The sequence below is a fragment of the Calypte anna genome, chromosome Z, assembly GCF_003957555.1.
Source record: "Calypte anna isolate BGI_N300 chromosome Z, bCalAnn1_v1.p, whole genome shotgun sequence".
NCBI lineage: Eukaryota > Metazoa > Chordata > Aves > Apodiformes > Trochilidae > Calypte > Calypte anna.
In genome coordinates this window covers 4344938-4361102 of record NC_044274.1, presented here as the reverse complement: position 1 = coordinate 4361102, position 16165 = coordinate 4344938, and the positions used below count along the sequence as shown (strand labels likewise).

The 16165-nt window shown below is 50.9% G+C and overlaps 2 protein-coding genes across 2 annotated transcripts in view; one reads left to right on the top strand and one right to left on the bottom strand.

Annotated features, from left to right (window-relative positions):
- Window positions 1–2097: 2097 nt before the first annotated feature.
- Window positions 2098–3735, bottom strand: LOC115599866 (extensin-like). Its single transcript, XM_030466837.1, has 2 exons — window positions 2633–3735; window positions 2098–2539 (listed from the first exon to the last, which is right to left on the bottom strand). The coding sequence occupies exons 1-2, from the start codon at window positions 3733–3735 to the stop codon at window positions 2098–2100; spliced, it is 1545 nt and encodes a 514-aa protein (XP_030322697.1).
- RNF165 (ring finger protein 165) overlaps window positions 3667–16165 on the top strand; it is a 48998-nt gene continuing 36499 nt past the window's right edge. The window contains exon 1 of the mRNA XM_030467445.1: window positions 3667–3794. Coding sequence (XP_030323305.1) covers window positions 3734–3794 — 61 coding nt within the window. The 5' untranslated portion in view covers window positions 3667–3733. The remainder of the gene's footprint in view (window positions 3795–16165) is intronic.

Sequence of the window (16165 nt, the reverse complement as noted above, 5' to 3'; positions counted from 1 at the left end):
CAAGCAGGGGGACAGTAGGGGACAAGATCCAATCTTCCCACAGGAGACATCCTTTGGGGTCAGCACAAGGAGAGCAAGGCAGGGTGGAAAAATCTAAATTAGGATGCAGTGGGATGGGCACTGGGAGGCACTGGGCATCTGGGGCTTTTCCTGCTCCCAGTAGCAGAAGTGTGAAATCTGACCCCCCACTAAAAGCTGGGTTTTTTGGGGGTTTTTTGTGGGTTTTTTTGTGAATGTCACAGCGCTGAGCATGGCAGTGAGGGTGCCAGCATCAGGGAGGGAGGGAGGTCCAGGTTGCTGAGCCCTTTTTAAAATTCTGATCAGGAAGAACAAAACAAGACAAGACAAACAAAATGCCACCAAACAACCCCAAATTTGATGCAATAATCCAGGGGGACAAATCCATCCCACACACAGGCAAGGAGGCTGCCCAGAGCTTAGCCCTGCCAGATGCACGGCCATGAGGAATGAAGCTCAGCAGGGATTATGGGGGCTCCCTTGGTGGGGAAGCCAGTGGGGAAGGGACAGACAGCACAAACATCCCCCAGGCTGCCCAGGAGGAACAGGGCACCAACAGAAAAAACAATATCCAGGACCCCATACCCACCCCCACGTCATTAAAATGGTTTTAAATAACCAGGGATGAGCTTCTGATGTTTTTTGTTGTTGTTTTTGTTGTTGTTGTTTGGTTTGGCTTTTTTTTTTTTTTTTTTTTTAGATGGGAAGCCATGAAGGTTCTTAGCCTCACAAGGAGGGTGACCTAAGCCCCATGGGGTTTCCATGTGCTCTCTGTGTCCCTTTGGCCCAGACACATTTTTGCCCAGAGGGCTGGAGCAGCTCTGGAGCCAGGCTGAGAGAGTTGGGGTTGTTGAGGCTGGAGAAGAGAAGGCTGCAGGGAGACCTTAGACCACCTTCCAGTGCCTGAAGGGGCTCCAGGAAAGCTGGGGAGGGACTTGGGACAAGGGCAGGGAGGGATGGGATGAGGGAGAACAGTTTTAAACTGGAAGAGGGGGGATTGAGGTTGGAGATGAGGAAGAAATTGTTGAATTTGAGGGTGCTGAGCCCCTGTGCCAGGTTTCCCAGAGAAGCTGTGGCTGCTCCATCCCTGGCAGTGTCTCAGGTCAGGTTGGATGAGGCTTGGAGCAACCTGGGCTGCTGGAAGGTGTCCCTGACCATGGCAGGAGCTGTGTTGGAACTGGGTCCCTTCCAGCCCAAATCAGTCTGGGATTCTGTGATTTTAGGCAAGTAAAGTCCCAATGAGTCCGTTCTGTCAGTGATTGGGGGATCGATAGGATGGGCAACACTGTCCCCACTGGGGACAGGGACAGGAACAAAAGTCTCCATGTTCCTGCAGGCAGTACCACCTTCTGCTTCAGGCCTGACTTGAAGCATGTCCAGAGGTGTCACGGGTGGGAATGTCAGCACTGGAGGGATTTATGGAGCAGAGCACTGGGCTGTAACCGAGGGTGCCACGTGTGCTGTCTTAGGGGGTGTGTGTTTCGGATCACAGTTTGATAGAATGGTTTGGGTTGGAAGGGACCTCAAAGCTCATCCATTCCCAGCCCCTTTCCATGGTCAGGGACACCTCCCAGCAGCCCAGGTTGCTCCAAGCCCCATTCAACCTGACCTGAGACACTGCCAGGGATGGGGCAGCCACAGCTTCTCTGGGAAACCTGGCACAGGGGCTCAGCACCCTCAAAGGGAAGAGTTTATTCCTAATGTTTCTCATCTTAAACTCCCCTCTTCCAGTTTGAAACCCTTCCCCCTCATCCCATCCCTCTCTGCCCTTGTCCCACGTCCCTCCCCAGCTTTCCTAGAGCCCCTTCAGGCACCAGAAGGTTCTCCAAGACCCCACCCACGTAGCCTTCTTCTCCCTTCCCATGCTCTCTGCAGACCCCAGACCCTCTCCCCAGACCCCTCTCTTCCCCACACCCCTCCCTCTCCCATCCTCTTCCTTTCCCTCCTCCCTCCCTCTCTCCACACCCACGCTCTCACACGGGCGCGCCCCACGGCAGGCCCCGCCCCCTCCTCCTTGGCCCCTCCCTCACGGACCGGGGAGGGGCGTAGCAGGGGTGGGCGTGTCCCGCGTGGGCGTGCCTAGGGTATGGGCGTGGCGTGGCGACAGCATCCCCCGGGGGGTGTGGCGTGGAGTAGAGGGATGGGTGAATCCCGCGGGGTGATGGGCGTGTCCAGGGGTGGGCGTGGCGGGCATATCCCGCGTGGGGGCGTGGCGTGGGAGTTGGATAATCCCTCGGGGGGCGTGGCATGGAGTGGAGGGATTAGTGAATCCCGTTGAGTAATGGGCGTGTCAAGGGGATGGGCCTGGCGGGGGGTGAGTGTATCCCACGGGGGCGTGGCGTGGATTGAGGGGTGGGCGTGTTCCACGGCATGATAGGCGTGTCCGGGGGTGGGCGCGGCTTGGCGAGGGGTGGGTGAATCCCGCAGTGGGGCGTGGAGTGGAGTGGGAGGGTGGGCGAACCCCCCCTGATTGATGGGCGTGTCCAGGGGGTGGGCGTGGAGTGGGGGGGGCGGGCAAATCCTACAAAATGATGTCCGTGGCGTGGAGTGGGGGGAGATTCAGGAGTGATAAATAGAGAGATAAATTATTAATAAATAGATAAATTATCCCTGCGGGTTAATAGGCGTGACCAGGGAGTGGGTGTGCGTGGTGCGGCAGGAGTATCCCGCGGGGGGGGCGTGGCGTGAAGGGGTTGTGGGCGCGTCCCGCGGGGTAGTGGGCGTGTCCAAGGGGTGGTGGACGAGTCCCGCAGGGGGGGGCTGGCGTGGAGTGGGGGGGTGGGCGCATCCCGCGGGGTGATGGGCGTGTCCAGAGTGTGGGCGCGGTGTGTCAGGGGTGGGTGCATCCCGCAGGAGAGCGTGGGGTGCGAGTGGACGAGCCCCGTGGGGGGCGTGGCGTGGAATGGAGGGATGGGCGTGTTCCGCGGCATGATAGGAGTGTCCAGCGGTGGGCGTGGCGTGAGTATCCCACGGGGGGGGGCGTGACGTGGAGTTGGGGGTGGGCGCTTCCCACGGCGTGGTGGGCGAGTCCAGGGGTGGGCGAAAACTGCAGGGGGGGCGTGGCGTAGGGGATTGGGCGTGGCGTGGATGGGTGCATCCCGCGGTGGGGTGTCGGGGGGTGGGCGCGACCCGCGGGGTAGTGGGCGTGTTCAGAGGTGGGCTCGGCGTGGGTGCATCCCGCAGGGGGGGCGCGGCGTGGTCGCGGGCGAATCCTGCGGGGGGGCGTGGCGCGGTTCCGCGGCATGATAGGCGTGTCCAGGGGGGGGTGGGCGTGGCGTGGCGGGGGGTGGGCGCTTCCCGCGGGGGGTCGTGGAATGGGGGGGGAAAGGGGGGGCGCGTTCCGGGGGGTAGTGGGAGTGTCCAGGGGGGGTGGGTGGGCGCGGCGTGGCGGGGGGTGGGTGGGTGCATCCCGCGGGGGGGCGTGTCGTGTCGTGGGGGAGTCGTGTTGGTGGTGGGCGTGGTGAAGGGGGGGAGGGGGCGTGGCGTGGCGGCTGCCGTCGGCGGCGCGCGTCTTTGTGTTCCGGCGGAGCGGGCGGGCGTCAGTCGCCGCCGCGTCGGTGCGAGGGTCCGGCGGGGAGAGGAGCGGGGCCGGGGCGGGCCGGGCCGGGCCGGGCTGGGCCGGGCCGCCACCACCACAACCACCACCACCACAACCACCAGAGCTACCGCCACAGCAACCACAGCGACCACAGCCACCACAAAGGCCGCAGGCAGCATGGTCCTGGTGCACGTCGGTTACCTGGTGCTGCCCGTCTTCGGCTCCGTCCGCAACAGAGGTACCGCCATGGCTTGGGTGGGGGGTTGGGTTGGGGGTACCACCACGCCGCCGCCGCCACGGGACCGGGGAAGGGTGGGCTCGACCCTGGGTCCCCGGTAGGAAAAGGATGTGGGGGGACGGAGGGACGGGAGGGACGACGGGGACGTTTCCTTCCCCACCACCCCTCTACCCCACGGTTCGCATCCCTCAGGAGGGCTCCGCGCCCCCTTAGCCCCTCCGTCCCCTGCGGGGACCCTCGAGGGGGTGCCCCCCGGGTCCTTCTCAGACTTCACCCCCCTCTCGGGGCTGTCCCGGCGCCCGTCGCTTGCCCGGCTCCCTCCTGCACCTCCTGTCTGTGCTTCGGTAGATCCATTTTCCTTTTTCTTATTGTTTAAATTTGATTTCTATTTTTTAATTTGAACACCCCCCTCCCTCACCCACCCACCCACTTCCCCTCCCCGTGTAGCCTTTAGCCACCAGGCCATTTCAGCGTAGCTGTAGACGATAACAGCCATTTTTTGTACCTTCATCCTGTTTTAGCTGAGTACATTGCACTGTAAATTTCTGTTAAGTGGATTCATTTTGCTGTGGTCATTTGGTCTCCTGGGGGTCTTTCACGGGGTGGGGTGGGGTGGGGTGAGATGAGGGCAAACGCCTCCAAATTACGGTCAAACAGCACCCTCCCGAAATAAATAAATAAATAAATAAATAAAAACAAACCAAAAAATGGGGAGGGAAAATCCAGGGAGAAAAAGCAAATTGCCTTAATTCAAAGAGAGAAAGAAAAAAAAAAAAAAAAAAAAAAAAAGAAGAAAAAAAAAAAAAGAAAAGGGGGAAGGAGTTGGGGATTCTGATCTGTGGTTAAACAGGGGTTAAAATCCAGCTCTCGAAAGCAAAAGGGTGTAGCACCCCTGTCCCCGCCGCCGGAGGGGACACCCCCCTGCCCGCAGCTGTCCCATGCTTCACCATCACCATCCACAAGTGTCCCGTCCCCTCGGCACAACCCCCCGCTACCCCCCTTATCTCCCCCCGGCCGCAATACACACACACCCAACCCCGTAACATTTGGCTGCGAAAAGGAAGACGACTGGCAAAATGGTTTTCCATTAAACAGGGATAACATTTTTTTCTGCTGTGCTGAATTTACTTCCTTGTTCTTATTTTGTGGGTAATTTTCTGTATCGAATATCCTTTGGCTGTGTATCTTTCACCTTTTTCTTGTACTAAAACTTTAAAGCATGGTCTGTATTTTTTTACATTACCTAGTTTTCTGATGTAAATCTCTTTTATCTGTAGAGACATACCCTGCTGAAATGTAATGTGCTGTAGCCTATACATCTGCTCAGTGTACGCTGCTTTTGTTCTGTTGCCCTTCCATAGCATGGTGGGCCTTGCCTTTTTGTATTGTGTGCATGATGACATTGTTACACACGATTCCACTAATACTAATATACGATCTCTCAATAAAGAAACTAGTTTTCCTATATTAACCTAGTGTGCTTTTTCTATTGCTGTTTTCCCATTTATTGTCGTATCCTGCTGTTTTAGATTTTTTCCTTGCTTTCCCTCATCGTGAGGTTTGAGTGAGTGGATTTTTTTCCCGTAGCTCAGATACAGGGGGGGAGGGGGGAGACTTTTTAAATAAATTTTTTTTTATTATCATTGTTTTTTCCTCCCCCAATCCCATACCTCCCCTCAGCACTACTCTGTGTGTACGTACTCCCTGGACGCACAGTCCCTGTCACCCTTGTGCTGATGCAGAATTCTGTTTTACTGCAGAATAACCAAAATAAAAACCTCCAAAAAGGATAAATTCAAACCCTCCTATCAATCAATCAAAAAAAAAAAAAAAAAAAAGTACCTGGTGAAGGGTCTGCTGCTTATTTCATTCTAGTTACAACATTACACATTCCTTACCAAACTGGTACTAAAATGAGAGGGTTGACCTCTGTATGGATGTGGGGAGTAATTTCTTGATTTATTTTTATTTAAAAAAAAAAACAAACCCACAAAAAAACTTTGCTTAACAAGGGGTAAATGAAACTTGGGAAAAAAATCCCTCCGATCTCTTAGCTATATATTTAAACGTGTACATATATGCGAGTGCCCTGCCCACCATCTGCCAGTCGAGAAGTTGCCATGCCTGGGTCCCGCAGCGACTGGCACGCTATAAATATCCTCACCAGACCCCTGCAAGGCTTCGGCTCCTAAAACCGTCCCAGCTGCTAATGTTGTAACTACGTTTTCCTGCTTGAAGCCTTCAGGCCCTCCATCTTCTGAAAAAAACCAAAAAAACCCCAAAAAACAAAACCCAACACGATTTGGTCGGGGAAAAAAAAAAAAAAAAAAAGAAAAAAAGAAAAAAAAGAAAAAAAGGCAAACCGTGGGGTTGGGAGAAAAAGTCACCTGGAAGCAGGGAGGGATGGATAGAGAATTGCGGCCAGCGAGCAGGGTTTTTTTCTGTGTGTTTTTTTTTTTTTTTTTTTTTGCTGCAGCTGCAAAGCTGGTAGTAATCCCGGTCACCTCTCCTGGTTGCTACACCTAGAGCTCCTTCCCCAAGTCTGCAAAATGGTCTTGTAAAAACCTCCCGATTTTTTGGCTTGGATGCCGCCAGGAGCTGAGGGAAGTCAGGGCTTCCCAGAGCAGGAGATGAGGCTGGGCTCGGGGTTGGGGGGGGTAGCATCATCTCTCAGTTGTATTTCCACAGAGAAGGAGCAGGGGGGTGGGAGGCACAGGACGGGTTATTTGTCTTTCATGAGAGAGGAAGACAAATTCAGCAGCTCGGTGGTTACCACTGCTAAAATTTCCAGACGAGCTGCTTACAAACAAAACAAAAGCAAGTGGCTCCGGCAGCCCCCGCCCTGCCTTACCCCCGCATCCCTCGGAGAGACGCATCATTTTGCGAGGCCGTGCCTTCCCACCTCCCTGCTAGCTTTATCCTGACTTTGGTTGTTTTGGTTTCCTTTTCTTTCTTTCCTTTTTTTTTTTTTTTTTCCTTTTTAAATTTTTTTTTAAACATCTCTTTATGATTTTCTTCTCCATATTTCCTTTTCCGTGTATCTCGGTGACTGTTTGGCCATCCTGTCCCCCCCCTCCCTGTGCCAGCACAAGCGATGCCCCCCTCTCACATCCCACCCCCTACCCCCCCGCTCCCGAATGTAGTGTATGCTGTGGTGGCCCTTTGTTCTCCTCGCTCCATCCTCGCCCCGGGCCAGCGCTGAGCTCCGTGGTGCCTGACACATCTCCCCGTACGCATCCGAGGAGGAGGGAGGCTGTGCTTCTCGCTTGCATGAAGGGGAGACGTGCATGCCTGTCGGGGCTGATCGTCTTCCAAATGTGACTTTTTATTTTTTCCCCTTATTTTACTTTTTCCTTATTTTTTTTAGCTGCTTTTTTTTTTTTTTTTTTTTTTTTTTAATTCAGCCCCCTCCCACCACGCCCCTCTGCCACTCACTCCACGTGAGGCAGCGATGTTAACAAACAAACAAAACCAAATGAATTAACCCTCTTCCTCTGCCCCACCCTGAAACCCCGACACAAATAAACCCCTTTTCCCCCACACCCCCCACTGAATGCACCCCGTTCTATGGACACCTGCCAGCAGCTGCCCCTTTGTTAGGACCAGCTGGTTCACTGCAGACAGGGTAGCAACTTCCCCCCCCTCCCTCCCTTCCCCAGCCCAAGATCTTCCTCTCCAAATTAGTGCTAATACAGAGCAAAACTGGTCAGTATACTCCGAGGGTACCTTGGTAATCTAATCATAGAGAAAGCTGCTGGGTTAATGGCAGCTCGTGCAAAGCAATTTATCATCTGCATCATATTTTTGACGTGTCTTGTTAGAAGCACATTCTTACCAGGGGAAACGTTCTCCCCCCCCTCCTCCCTTCTCTGCCTCTCAGACTTATTAGTGGGTAACCACCAGGCTTTCATAGCTCATAATCCATCGAATGCATCCTCAGTTTAATGACTTCATTCCTGTGACACTCTTGAGTCTTGAAAAGCCACCTGGTGCAACGAAAACAGGTTTTACTTTGTTTATTTTGTTTTTAATTTTAGCGTTGTGGGGCTGTGAGGAAATCCAAGTCGAGTCGTGTGCTGGTGCTGCTGCTGTGGGTGGTAGAGGGCACACATAGTGTGTAGTTTCTGTAAATCCTATACAGCTCCCCAGCACCAACCTGTATTCCTGGGCTGCTTTAAATAACTTCTTCCCCTAGCAGGGAGACAGATAAACTGGCTCTGAGGTCTGTTTGTGTGAGGAGTGTGTAAAGGTCTTGCACACATCTCTGTGTCTTTAATGACACCAAGTGGGAGCTGGACCCGTCCGTGTTCTCACATGGGGTTTTTGGGGTGGTGTCACTGTTTCCATAATTTTTTTTAAGAAAAAAAAGGCAAACAAAAATAGTGGTCACGTTTTTGCTCATATTGGGACCCATCAGCAAAGCCTGATGAAAGCTGATGTGGATTTACCTTGCTGTGCCCCCTTGGAAATATATTAATTAAGAACTGGTGAGCTGCTGCCCGAGTGAGGCAGCAAAGGCAGCTGTAGAGCTGGGAAAGGTTTGGGAAGTGTTTGCCACAAAACCTGAGAGCTGCCAGGGCTGGGGCTGGGGAAGTGAGGCAGTGGGGATGTGGTGGGCATGCAGCCTGGTGTCACTCAGTGTGTCCTGGGTGAAATGTAGGGTACCAAACCAGGGGGAATGAGACCTGTAGGCACTAGGATGCTGCTATAACCACCTCTGTCCTTGCTCCTCTCCTCATGGTCTGTCTTGTGCCAAGTTCTCCTCTGTGAGCCTCCTGGAAGGACTGTCCTAGAGTAAGTCTCAGCTTCCTTTTCCTTCTTGTTGTTGTTGCTTTAAACCCTGCTTGTGGTTTGAGGAGCACCCTGCTAGCTGGAAAGGGAGGATGAAGCACTGCTGGGACAGGCATGGGAGCCCTCTCCTCCCAAACCTGTTGGAGAAACACTCTCCCCCACCCCCTTCAAAGTGCCACAGAAAGCATGTGTGACACCCAAGACTGGATTGTCCCTCTCCACCCAACAGATGGATGATGGTCACAGCTGCTGGGGTAATGCAGGGGTGGAAGGAGAGGGTAGGATGGCTCTTTTGGGGGGGTCTGAGGGGTATGACACCAGGTAGCAAGGGCATGGGCATCCCCTCCAGTTGTTGTCATGCTGGTTCAAGACCAAATAGCACTCTAGGACTGCCTCTTGTCAGAATTGGAATGTCCTTATCTCTAGCTGTGTCCAAAGAGGGAGATGTACTGCAGCCTTTCCTCACCCATCAGCTCCCACCTTAACCTGGGAAGGCTCCTGTTGGAGAGTCTACTGTTGGAGAGTGTTGAATCAATGTGCCAGAAATCCCAGGGCAGACTTTGCAGGGGGTCTTCTCCTGTATTTGTATCACCTTTGGTACCTGTGACCTGCAAGACCAGAGTTGGTTTTGCAGTTGGGAGAGATGTTATGGCACCACCAAATGTCTCGTGGCCCTTGGGCATCTCGTGATATTTTGGTGTTCCTACATAAACCTGCAGCCTTCTGGAGCTGGGGAATGGCACAAGGCTTTTGGGCTAAAGGATGGTATATTAAGTGAAGCTTAAAATTGATGCTTGCAGCAAAATCAGTGCTCAAAACTTAAAAGCTACAACATTTGGGAGGGTTTCAGCTGAGCTGGTGGCTTGAGGAGGAGAAGGATGATGTGTGGCTGTAGTAGGGTCTGGGCAGGGACTTGGAGGTGGGCACTGAGAGTGGGAAAAAATTATAATTTTCTCCTTTTTAGTGTGTCTGGGTTTTGTTTTGTTTTATTTTGTTGTTTTGTTTTGTTTTGTTTTGTCTTGTTTTTGTGGAGATTGAGTGGGTCAGTTGGCAGTGAGGTTAGGGGGTTCCCAAGTTGTGCTTGCCATAGCTGCCCATGGAAGACTCACCATGTAATACTTTAGTGGTCTTGTTTTTCTCCTAAACATTCTTAGGTTTCTCTTAGGGAGAAAATCAGGTCTTTTGGGAGCAGCTAAATTCTCCCTCTACAGTAGTAATTGTAGTAGTAGTAGTAATAGTAATAGTAATAATAATAAACCAAAACACTTTCCAGCCAGAGAAGCAGATCCTGGTCATTGTAGGGACCAGACAGAGTTTGGCAGAGCTCAGCAGAGCCAGGACACTGGGAAAGGGCACCCATGTCCACTCCATGCCTTCCAAGCCACCTGGGCTTAACCCTTCCTACTCCTTTTCTACTCATTTCTGCAGTCTCCCAGGATCTTTTTTCACCCATTTTCCTGCCTGATGTTTCTTTACATTTCCCAGCCTCATCTGTGTTGGTCTGGTTGGCATGTGATGTCCTGCATCCCTTTTGGTAAGTGTCCTTAGCCACTCTTGTTTTTCTCTTCCCTCCCTTTAAAGTCTGTAAGATGTGCCTGCAGGGCAGTTGCACTCCTGTTTTTTTAGCTTTCATGTAAAGATTTTTACTTTGGATTGAGTAGACAAGCTCAGCAGAATCAGGGGCAAAGTAGATGCTGGATGCAGTGAAGATGCAGGCTATGGGGAGAAGCCTTAAGGTGCAGGTTGCTACCTGTGGTCTGGGACCCTTCAAAGTGAGGAACGACCTATGGGGAGATGTTTGGATTGGGATTTTAGGTAGCTCAGAGAAGTACCTGGGTGTCTCCATCTCTCACATCATATCCCTGTGCTCCTGGCTGCTGGCAGCAGCTGCCTGCCTGGAGGTGACTCCTCGAAGTGTGGGTGACCCTCAGCTTAGCTGGAGTCACCATCCATTGCTGGTTTTCCCTGTGGTGATGCTGTGGAGCTGTGTTGCTCCACCACCTCCTTCCCCAAATGGTAAAAGGAGCAACCATTTCCCTGAATGAGGAGAAATCCAGGCCATGGGTTCTGAGGCCAAAGCTTCTGAGACTTTTTTTGAAGGACTCTGAGGAGGACTCTGGTGGAACTGGACGGCTCACCAGGTGTTCAGGCACCCATTGCTGGGGCTGAGTTAGGAGCTGCTCTGAAAAAGATGCTCTTATCACCTTCTCCAGACTCAAGGGTGTCACTAAAAGCCAAAAGTCCTTTGGGCATCCATCCTGCTGCAGCTGCTCCCCATGCTGGGCTCCTCCAGTGGGAATGTCCCCATAGCAGATGTAATGTGCCCTCCCAGGGGGTGCTTCATGTTGTGTCTGGCTTTTCACATTCTCATCTGACTCTTCTTTCAGTCTTGCTGTTAGCTCAAGATCTCCAAAGGGAATTTGGGTTGTTTAGAAGTTGTAGGTATGTGAGGAGAGGAGGCACCATTCATGAGAACTTGCTTGACCGACCTGTTTCCATGGTATGTTTACTTGAAAACCAGGCATCTAGAGACAAAAGGAAGCTTTATTATCTTTTTATTTATTTTTTTTTAAGAAGAGGTCCCAGTTCTTATTCAATCTGCAGCATTGGGTGGTATCTCATGTGCCTGTGCTCCTTGGGACAGTGGAGGATGAGGATGTTTGTCTGGTCCATTCTCATCATCAGCTGTTGGCAGCTGTGGCTTAAGCATCCTCCTGTGAGCCCCAAACCTCAGTGAGGAGCATCTGGAGTCAGAAATGAGCTGTGGACTCCTGGTGGACTCCCCTGGACAGGGGATCAGACACCCAGTTGGAAAGGTCTGAACTTGTTTATATCTGCAAAAATCTGAATGTTGGTGTCCTCAACTTTTAAAAGATTTGTTTGGCATTTTTCTAGGGTGAGTAAGATGAGGATCTACTCTAAGGTGGTTTGTTGTTGTTTTTAATTAAAAAAAAAAAAAAAAAAGATGTAATTGCCATTAAACTGACCAGAGTTAGAAGGTATTTTGTTTGCATGAGGGTTGGGTGGTGCAGTTTAATTTGCAAGATGACCAGAGTGTTCTCAGCCCTGGTGTGGTGTTTGCTGGCAAACTTGAGTAGGAGGTTTTGAAATCTCAGGAAGTGTCTGGAGGTAACAGGGATGATAATGCTTCAGGGGAGGTGTCTGTCAAGCCTGGCAGTTTCCACAACCTCCAGGTGGAAAAAAACCACAGCCTCTTGATTTGCCCAGCAGGAAAGGAGCTGTAAATCTCATGCAGATTATCACGCTTCTTGTTGTGATTTGCTAATTCCACGTTTCTCTTTCTTGCAGCCTGGCCTTTAATATTAATATCTTTAATTTCATTTATAAATTCACTTATCAGCTTTTATTAGTCATCTTGCTAATGATCCCGGGCAAGAAATTTGTCATTTGACGTCAAAAGGCAGATTAAGGGACCTGGAGAGCCTTGGGAAACAGCTTCATGCTGCACTAGCACTATAGTGGCTGGCATACGAGGCTTATACTATGGATAATTTGCATCTGCTGCTCAGGGGATGAGAGATTATTTTACATATTTAGCAGAAAACAGGAGTATTTCTCAATGGTGAATGGTGTTACATTTCCTGCAAGCTCTGCAGTGTTGTGAATCACTGGGGCTATAAACATCTCCTTGTCAGTGTGCCTGGTTTCACATTACCAGGGTGGTAAACCCTGGAGGGTTGAATCCTGACAGCTTCCCCCTCAGGAGGAGTTGAGGGGTTTTACTGCATTGGTGGCTGATTGAAATTAAGGTATTTCCTCTGGAGCTGCAAAGGGACCAGGAATGGGTGAAGTTTTACTTGGTCAAACTTGAGCATCTTTGGTGTCTGCTCTGCCAGGTGGGAGGTGAGAGTGTTGGTAGTGTTTGGTGATGGGCATCTAAGGTGTGAGAACAGAAAGGAAAAACAGCTTAAACATGGTGTTTGTTTAAAGAGTGGAAAAGGGCAAGTTTGGGCTGGAAACAAATGAGATGTAGCATCCCAAGGCACTGGTCTGCTCAGATCTGTCACAGTGGGGCTTTATAGATGTTAGGAGCAACCAGTGTGTTGGAAGAAACCTTATCTTGCCCAGCAATTATTTGTGATATCCCACAAATCTCCCAGGGCTGAGATAAGGAACGAGGAAGCTTTCTGCACAGAGATAGCATGACCTGGGTGGGCTTGGGGTTTTAAGGTTTTGTTTTTTTTTTTAATAGTGAATGTCTCAGTTGCAGGCAATCCTGTAGAAAAGAACCCACTCCAGCCCTGTCCACCTGCAAAGCCCATCAGCAGCCTTCACCTCCCTCCTCTGGGCAGGGCTTCCTTTGAGATCAATGGGCCCGAGGCAAGTCTCCATGAGGCTGAACAGAGAAAATTTTATTCTTTTTGTACCACCAAGCTGGCTTTGCTCAGCCCTCATTGGCACGAGTGGGCAACATCTGGATGAACCTGAGATAATGGTTGCATCCTGTGTGAGGTGCAGCTCTGGGGGAGTGAAGAGGTGGATACAAACCTGCTTTTGGGCTGCAGAGTTACTTACAACACTCAGGGTCTCAATAACCAGTGCCTGAATCTTGCTTGGGTGGGAAATGATGGTGTGGCTGAACCTGAGTGGGCAGGGAGGGGGAAGCTGAATGCTGGGGGGATGTGGGGTCCCTCAGCTTCCCATCTCCAAAAGCTGAAGGGTGAACTGCAGCCCAGGGAATGAAACACCTTCCTGAAATACTTTCCTGAAACACCTTCTTGTAATACCTTCCTGAAACACCTTCCTGAAACACCTTCACCAAAGCAGCAGCAAAACCCATCACCCATCCTTCCTCTGCTGCTCACCTCTCTGCCTGACTCCGTCCTGTGTTAAATTAATGAGCAGGGGCCAAACTCTTGCCTCTGAGGTTGGTCCTTGAGGCTATGAGATGAAAAAAAAAATGCCATTTTCTTTGCAAAGTGGAAAACTATTGGCACAGGAGTTGGGGCATGGAGTGAAGGACGTTAGGTGCCTGTGGCCATGGGAGGATGCAGGAGTGAGTGATGGGTGTTGGACCAGCAGCTCAGATGATGGGACTTCTATTGATCTGAGTTGCTGGGGACCAGAGCTAGGTGAGAAGAGAGAGATTGGGTTTTGATAACGATGAGGATTATTATTTTCCAGTTCAGTGGCTGAAAATGTATTTTCCTGGGTTTATCTTGTTGAGTTTTTCAGCAGAATGAGAGGGGAGGGGGTCAGTGGTGGGAAGGCTTTTGAATGGTTCATCTGAAGTGAAATGGACCACAAACCCAGTAATGAAATGCTATCTTATGGCAAAAAAAACCCCAAATGACACAGCATCAACTGGAGGTAGGGAATAAAAGAGATTCATCATAATCTTTTAGTTGAGTTTTTAATACAGAAATGTTTTTTTTCATCCCAGGAGAGGGATTCCATGTTTTGTACTCACTTGGAAAACATCCCATTGGTCAGCAACAGACTGCCCCAGTCCTCTGTGTTCCTGTGCTGTGAAAACACACTTTCACCTCAGTGTGTGCAGGAACTGGATTTATACAATCATCAAAAAGTGCTTTAATGCCTGAGCTGTGTCTTGGAGAAGCAAAAGCTGTGTTCCCAGTGTGGGAGGTCATTGCCTCCTTTCAAAACAAGGGAGGTCATGTCACCCTCTGCCTCTCCTTCCTTCTTACTTCTCTTGGCAGCAAGGAGGAGTCTCAAGGCTTATGAGGACCAGGGGCAGTCTCCAAAATAAAGATGAGAGCTGAGATCACAAACGGGATGTGCAGCCACTGCTGTGCTCCTCACTGGACTTATCTGCCTGAGTTACTTCAGCCTGCAGGTACAAATAACACCTTCTCTTTGGCCATGTTTGAATAAGAAAATCCATCTGGTAGATTTGATTACCAACTTGCTGGTGGAAATGCTGGGGTTTTTTGGGTTTTTTTGCCAAAGGAGACCACAGAACCACCCTGGAGATCAGGGTGTATCATCTTGGCCTGGGTTGTCTGCAAAGAGAGTCCTAAATTGCCAGTTCCAGATGGCACATGATGCCATCCAGGGTGCAGGATTATCCTGGGGAAGCCAAATAGTACCAGGAGGCATTTATGAGCTTACAGAAATAGGACATGGACCCAGGAGAAGGGAAGCAATGTAAACTACAATGTCTCTTGGACAGAAAGCTGTTCCCCTTGAAAGGAGTTGAGATGCTGTTAGGGAAACTGAAGCTTGTTATGTGTCCAGGGTGACTCTGTTCTTGTGACAAGCAATGCTGAGCCCCATTAACAAAATCAAGGGCCAGACCTCAGCAATTTACAGGAAATTCACAGCACTTTCAGGGCATGTGACACTGGCTTGAGAATTCATCCAGATGGTGTGAGACCAGCAGTGATGAACCCTTGCCCTTGTCCTAGGATTCCTTATCCACAGCCCAGCATCTCTCTTTAGACCTTTCTCTATTAGAAACTAAGGAATGAAAGGAGGTCATTTCATCCTGGACTTGCCTTGATGATGGCAGACCCAGGCTTAGACTATCTCTTCAAAGACAGATTTCTTGCTCTTCTGTAAATGCATTATGTAGCTGGTTATATGCCAGGCAAGAAGTCCTCCTTACCAGCACTGCTGTTGGTATTATCTTCACTTGATTTCTTCTTTGCCTCTCTTTTTCTCCCCATGTTTTTAAACATCTGCCACGTTTTCCCCTGTGGATGTGATAGGTCTCTCCTAGGTTCCTTACATTAACTTATTCCCCTGGAATCAAGGTTTTCCTCAGGGCTGGTGCTGGCTCCAGGGCTCACACCTACATGGGAACACTTGAGATACTCAAGCACGTTGGTCTGGTGTGTGTTGGTCAACGAGAGGGTAAGGCACTTGTGTCCATGAGAAAGTGTGTCCAGGAGACAGGGGACCTCCTTGGAAGCTCTGTGTGGATTGAAGGGATGAGGATGCTGAAGAACAAGTGTTGTCTTCTGGCCTCTTCGTTGGGAGGTGGCTGTGACTGCTGCTGTAGTCACTGGTGTTGGGAGCACAGTGATGGGGGGAAGCCCCTCTCATAACTGGAGCTTTAAAGCATGGTCACATTGGTCACTTGGGTCAGGGAAAGGAGCATCATGGTGTGGTGCCTGGTGGGCTCCATGTACACATCCCTCATCCAGCTTCCCTGCTAGAAAATATTGCTTTTTGAAGGGGTTGTTTTTGACAGATGCTTTGACAGAAAATACCTTGTGCAAAAGCTCTGCTGCTTCTCTTTCACCACGTTCAGCAGAGAGAACTGGTGCCCCTCCTCTCCCCAACCTCATTTTTTTTGGTTCATCAGCACAACTGCCAGCAGATTTTTAGCTGCACGATGGGAATGGGGAATCAGCAGGAGCTCCTTCCCAATTCCCCTGGGAAACAGGAGCATGGACACACTTTGCAGAGAGACAACTCACTAGCAACATCCCTTGGGGATGGGGGTATGAGGTGGCATCCAGGACAGTGCAAGAGCCAGAGGGCATCCAAGAGGTGGTGGAGCCCTCCTGCCAGCTAGGGATGGGCAGGAAGATGGTTCAGGGGAGGAGGGATGTACCAGGGCATCCCCCAAACCCTCTGGGAGCTGCCAGCTC

Coding starts and splice junctions, on each gene's coding strand:
- LOC115599866 (XM_030466837.1), bottom strand. CDS start 3,735: ATGCTGCCTGCGGCCTTTGTGGTGGCTGTGGTCGCTGTGGTTGCTGTG. Junction 2,540..2,632: donor CTGGTCACGCCTATTAACCC/GCAGGGATAATT, acceptor ATCATTTTGTAG/GATTTGCCCGCCCCCCCCAC.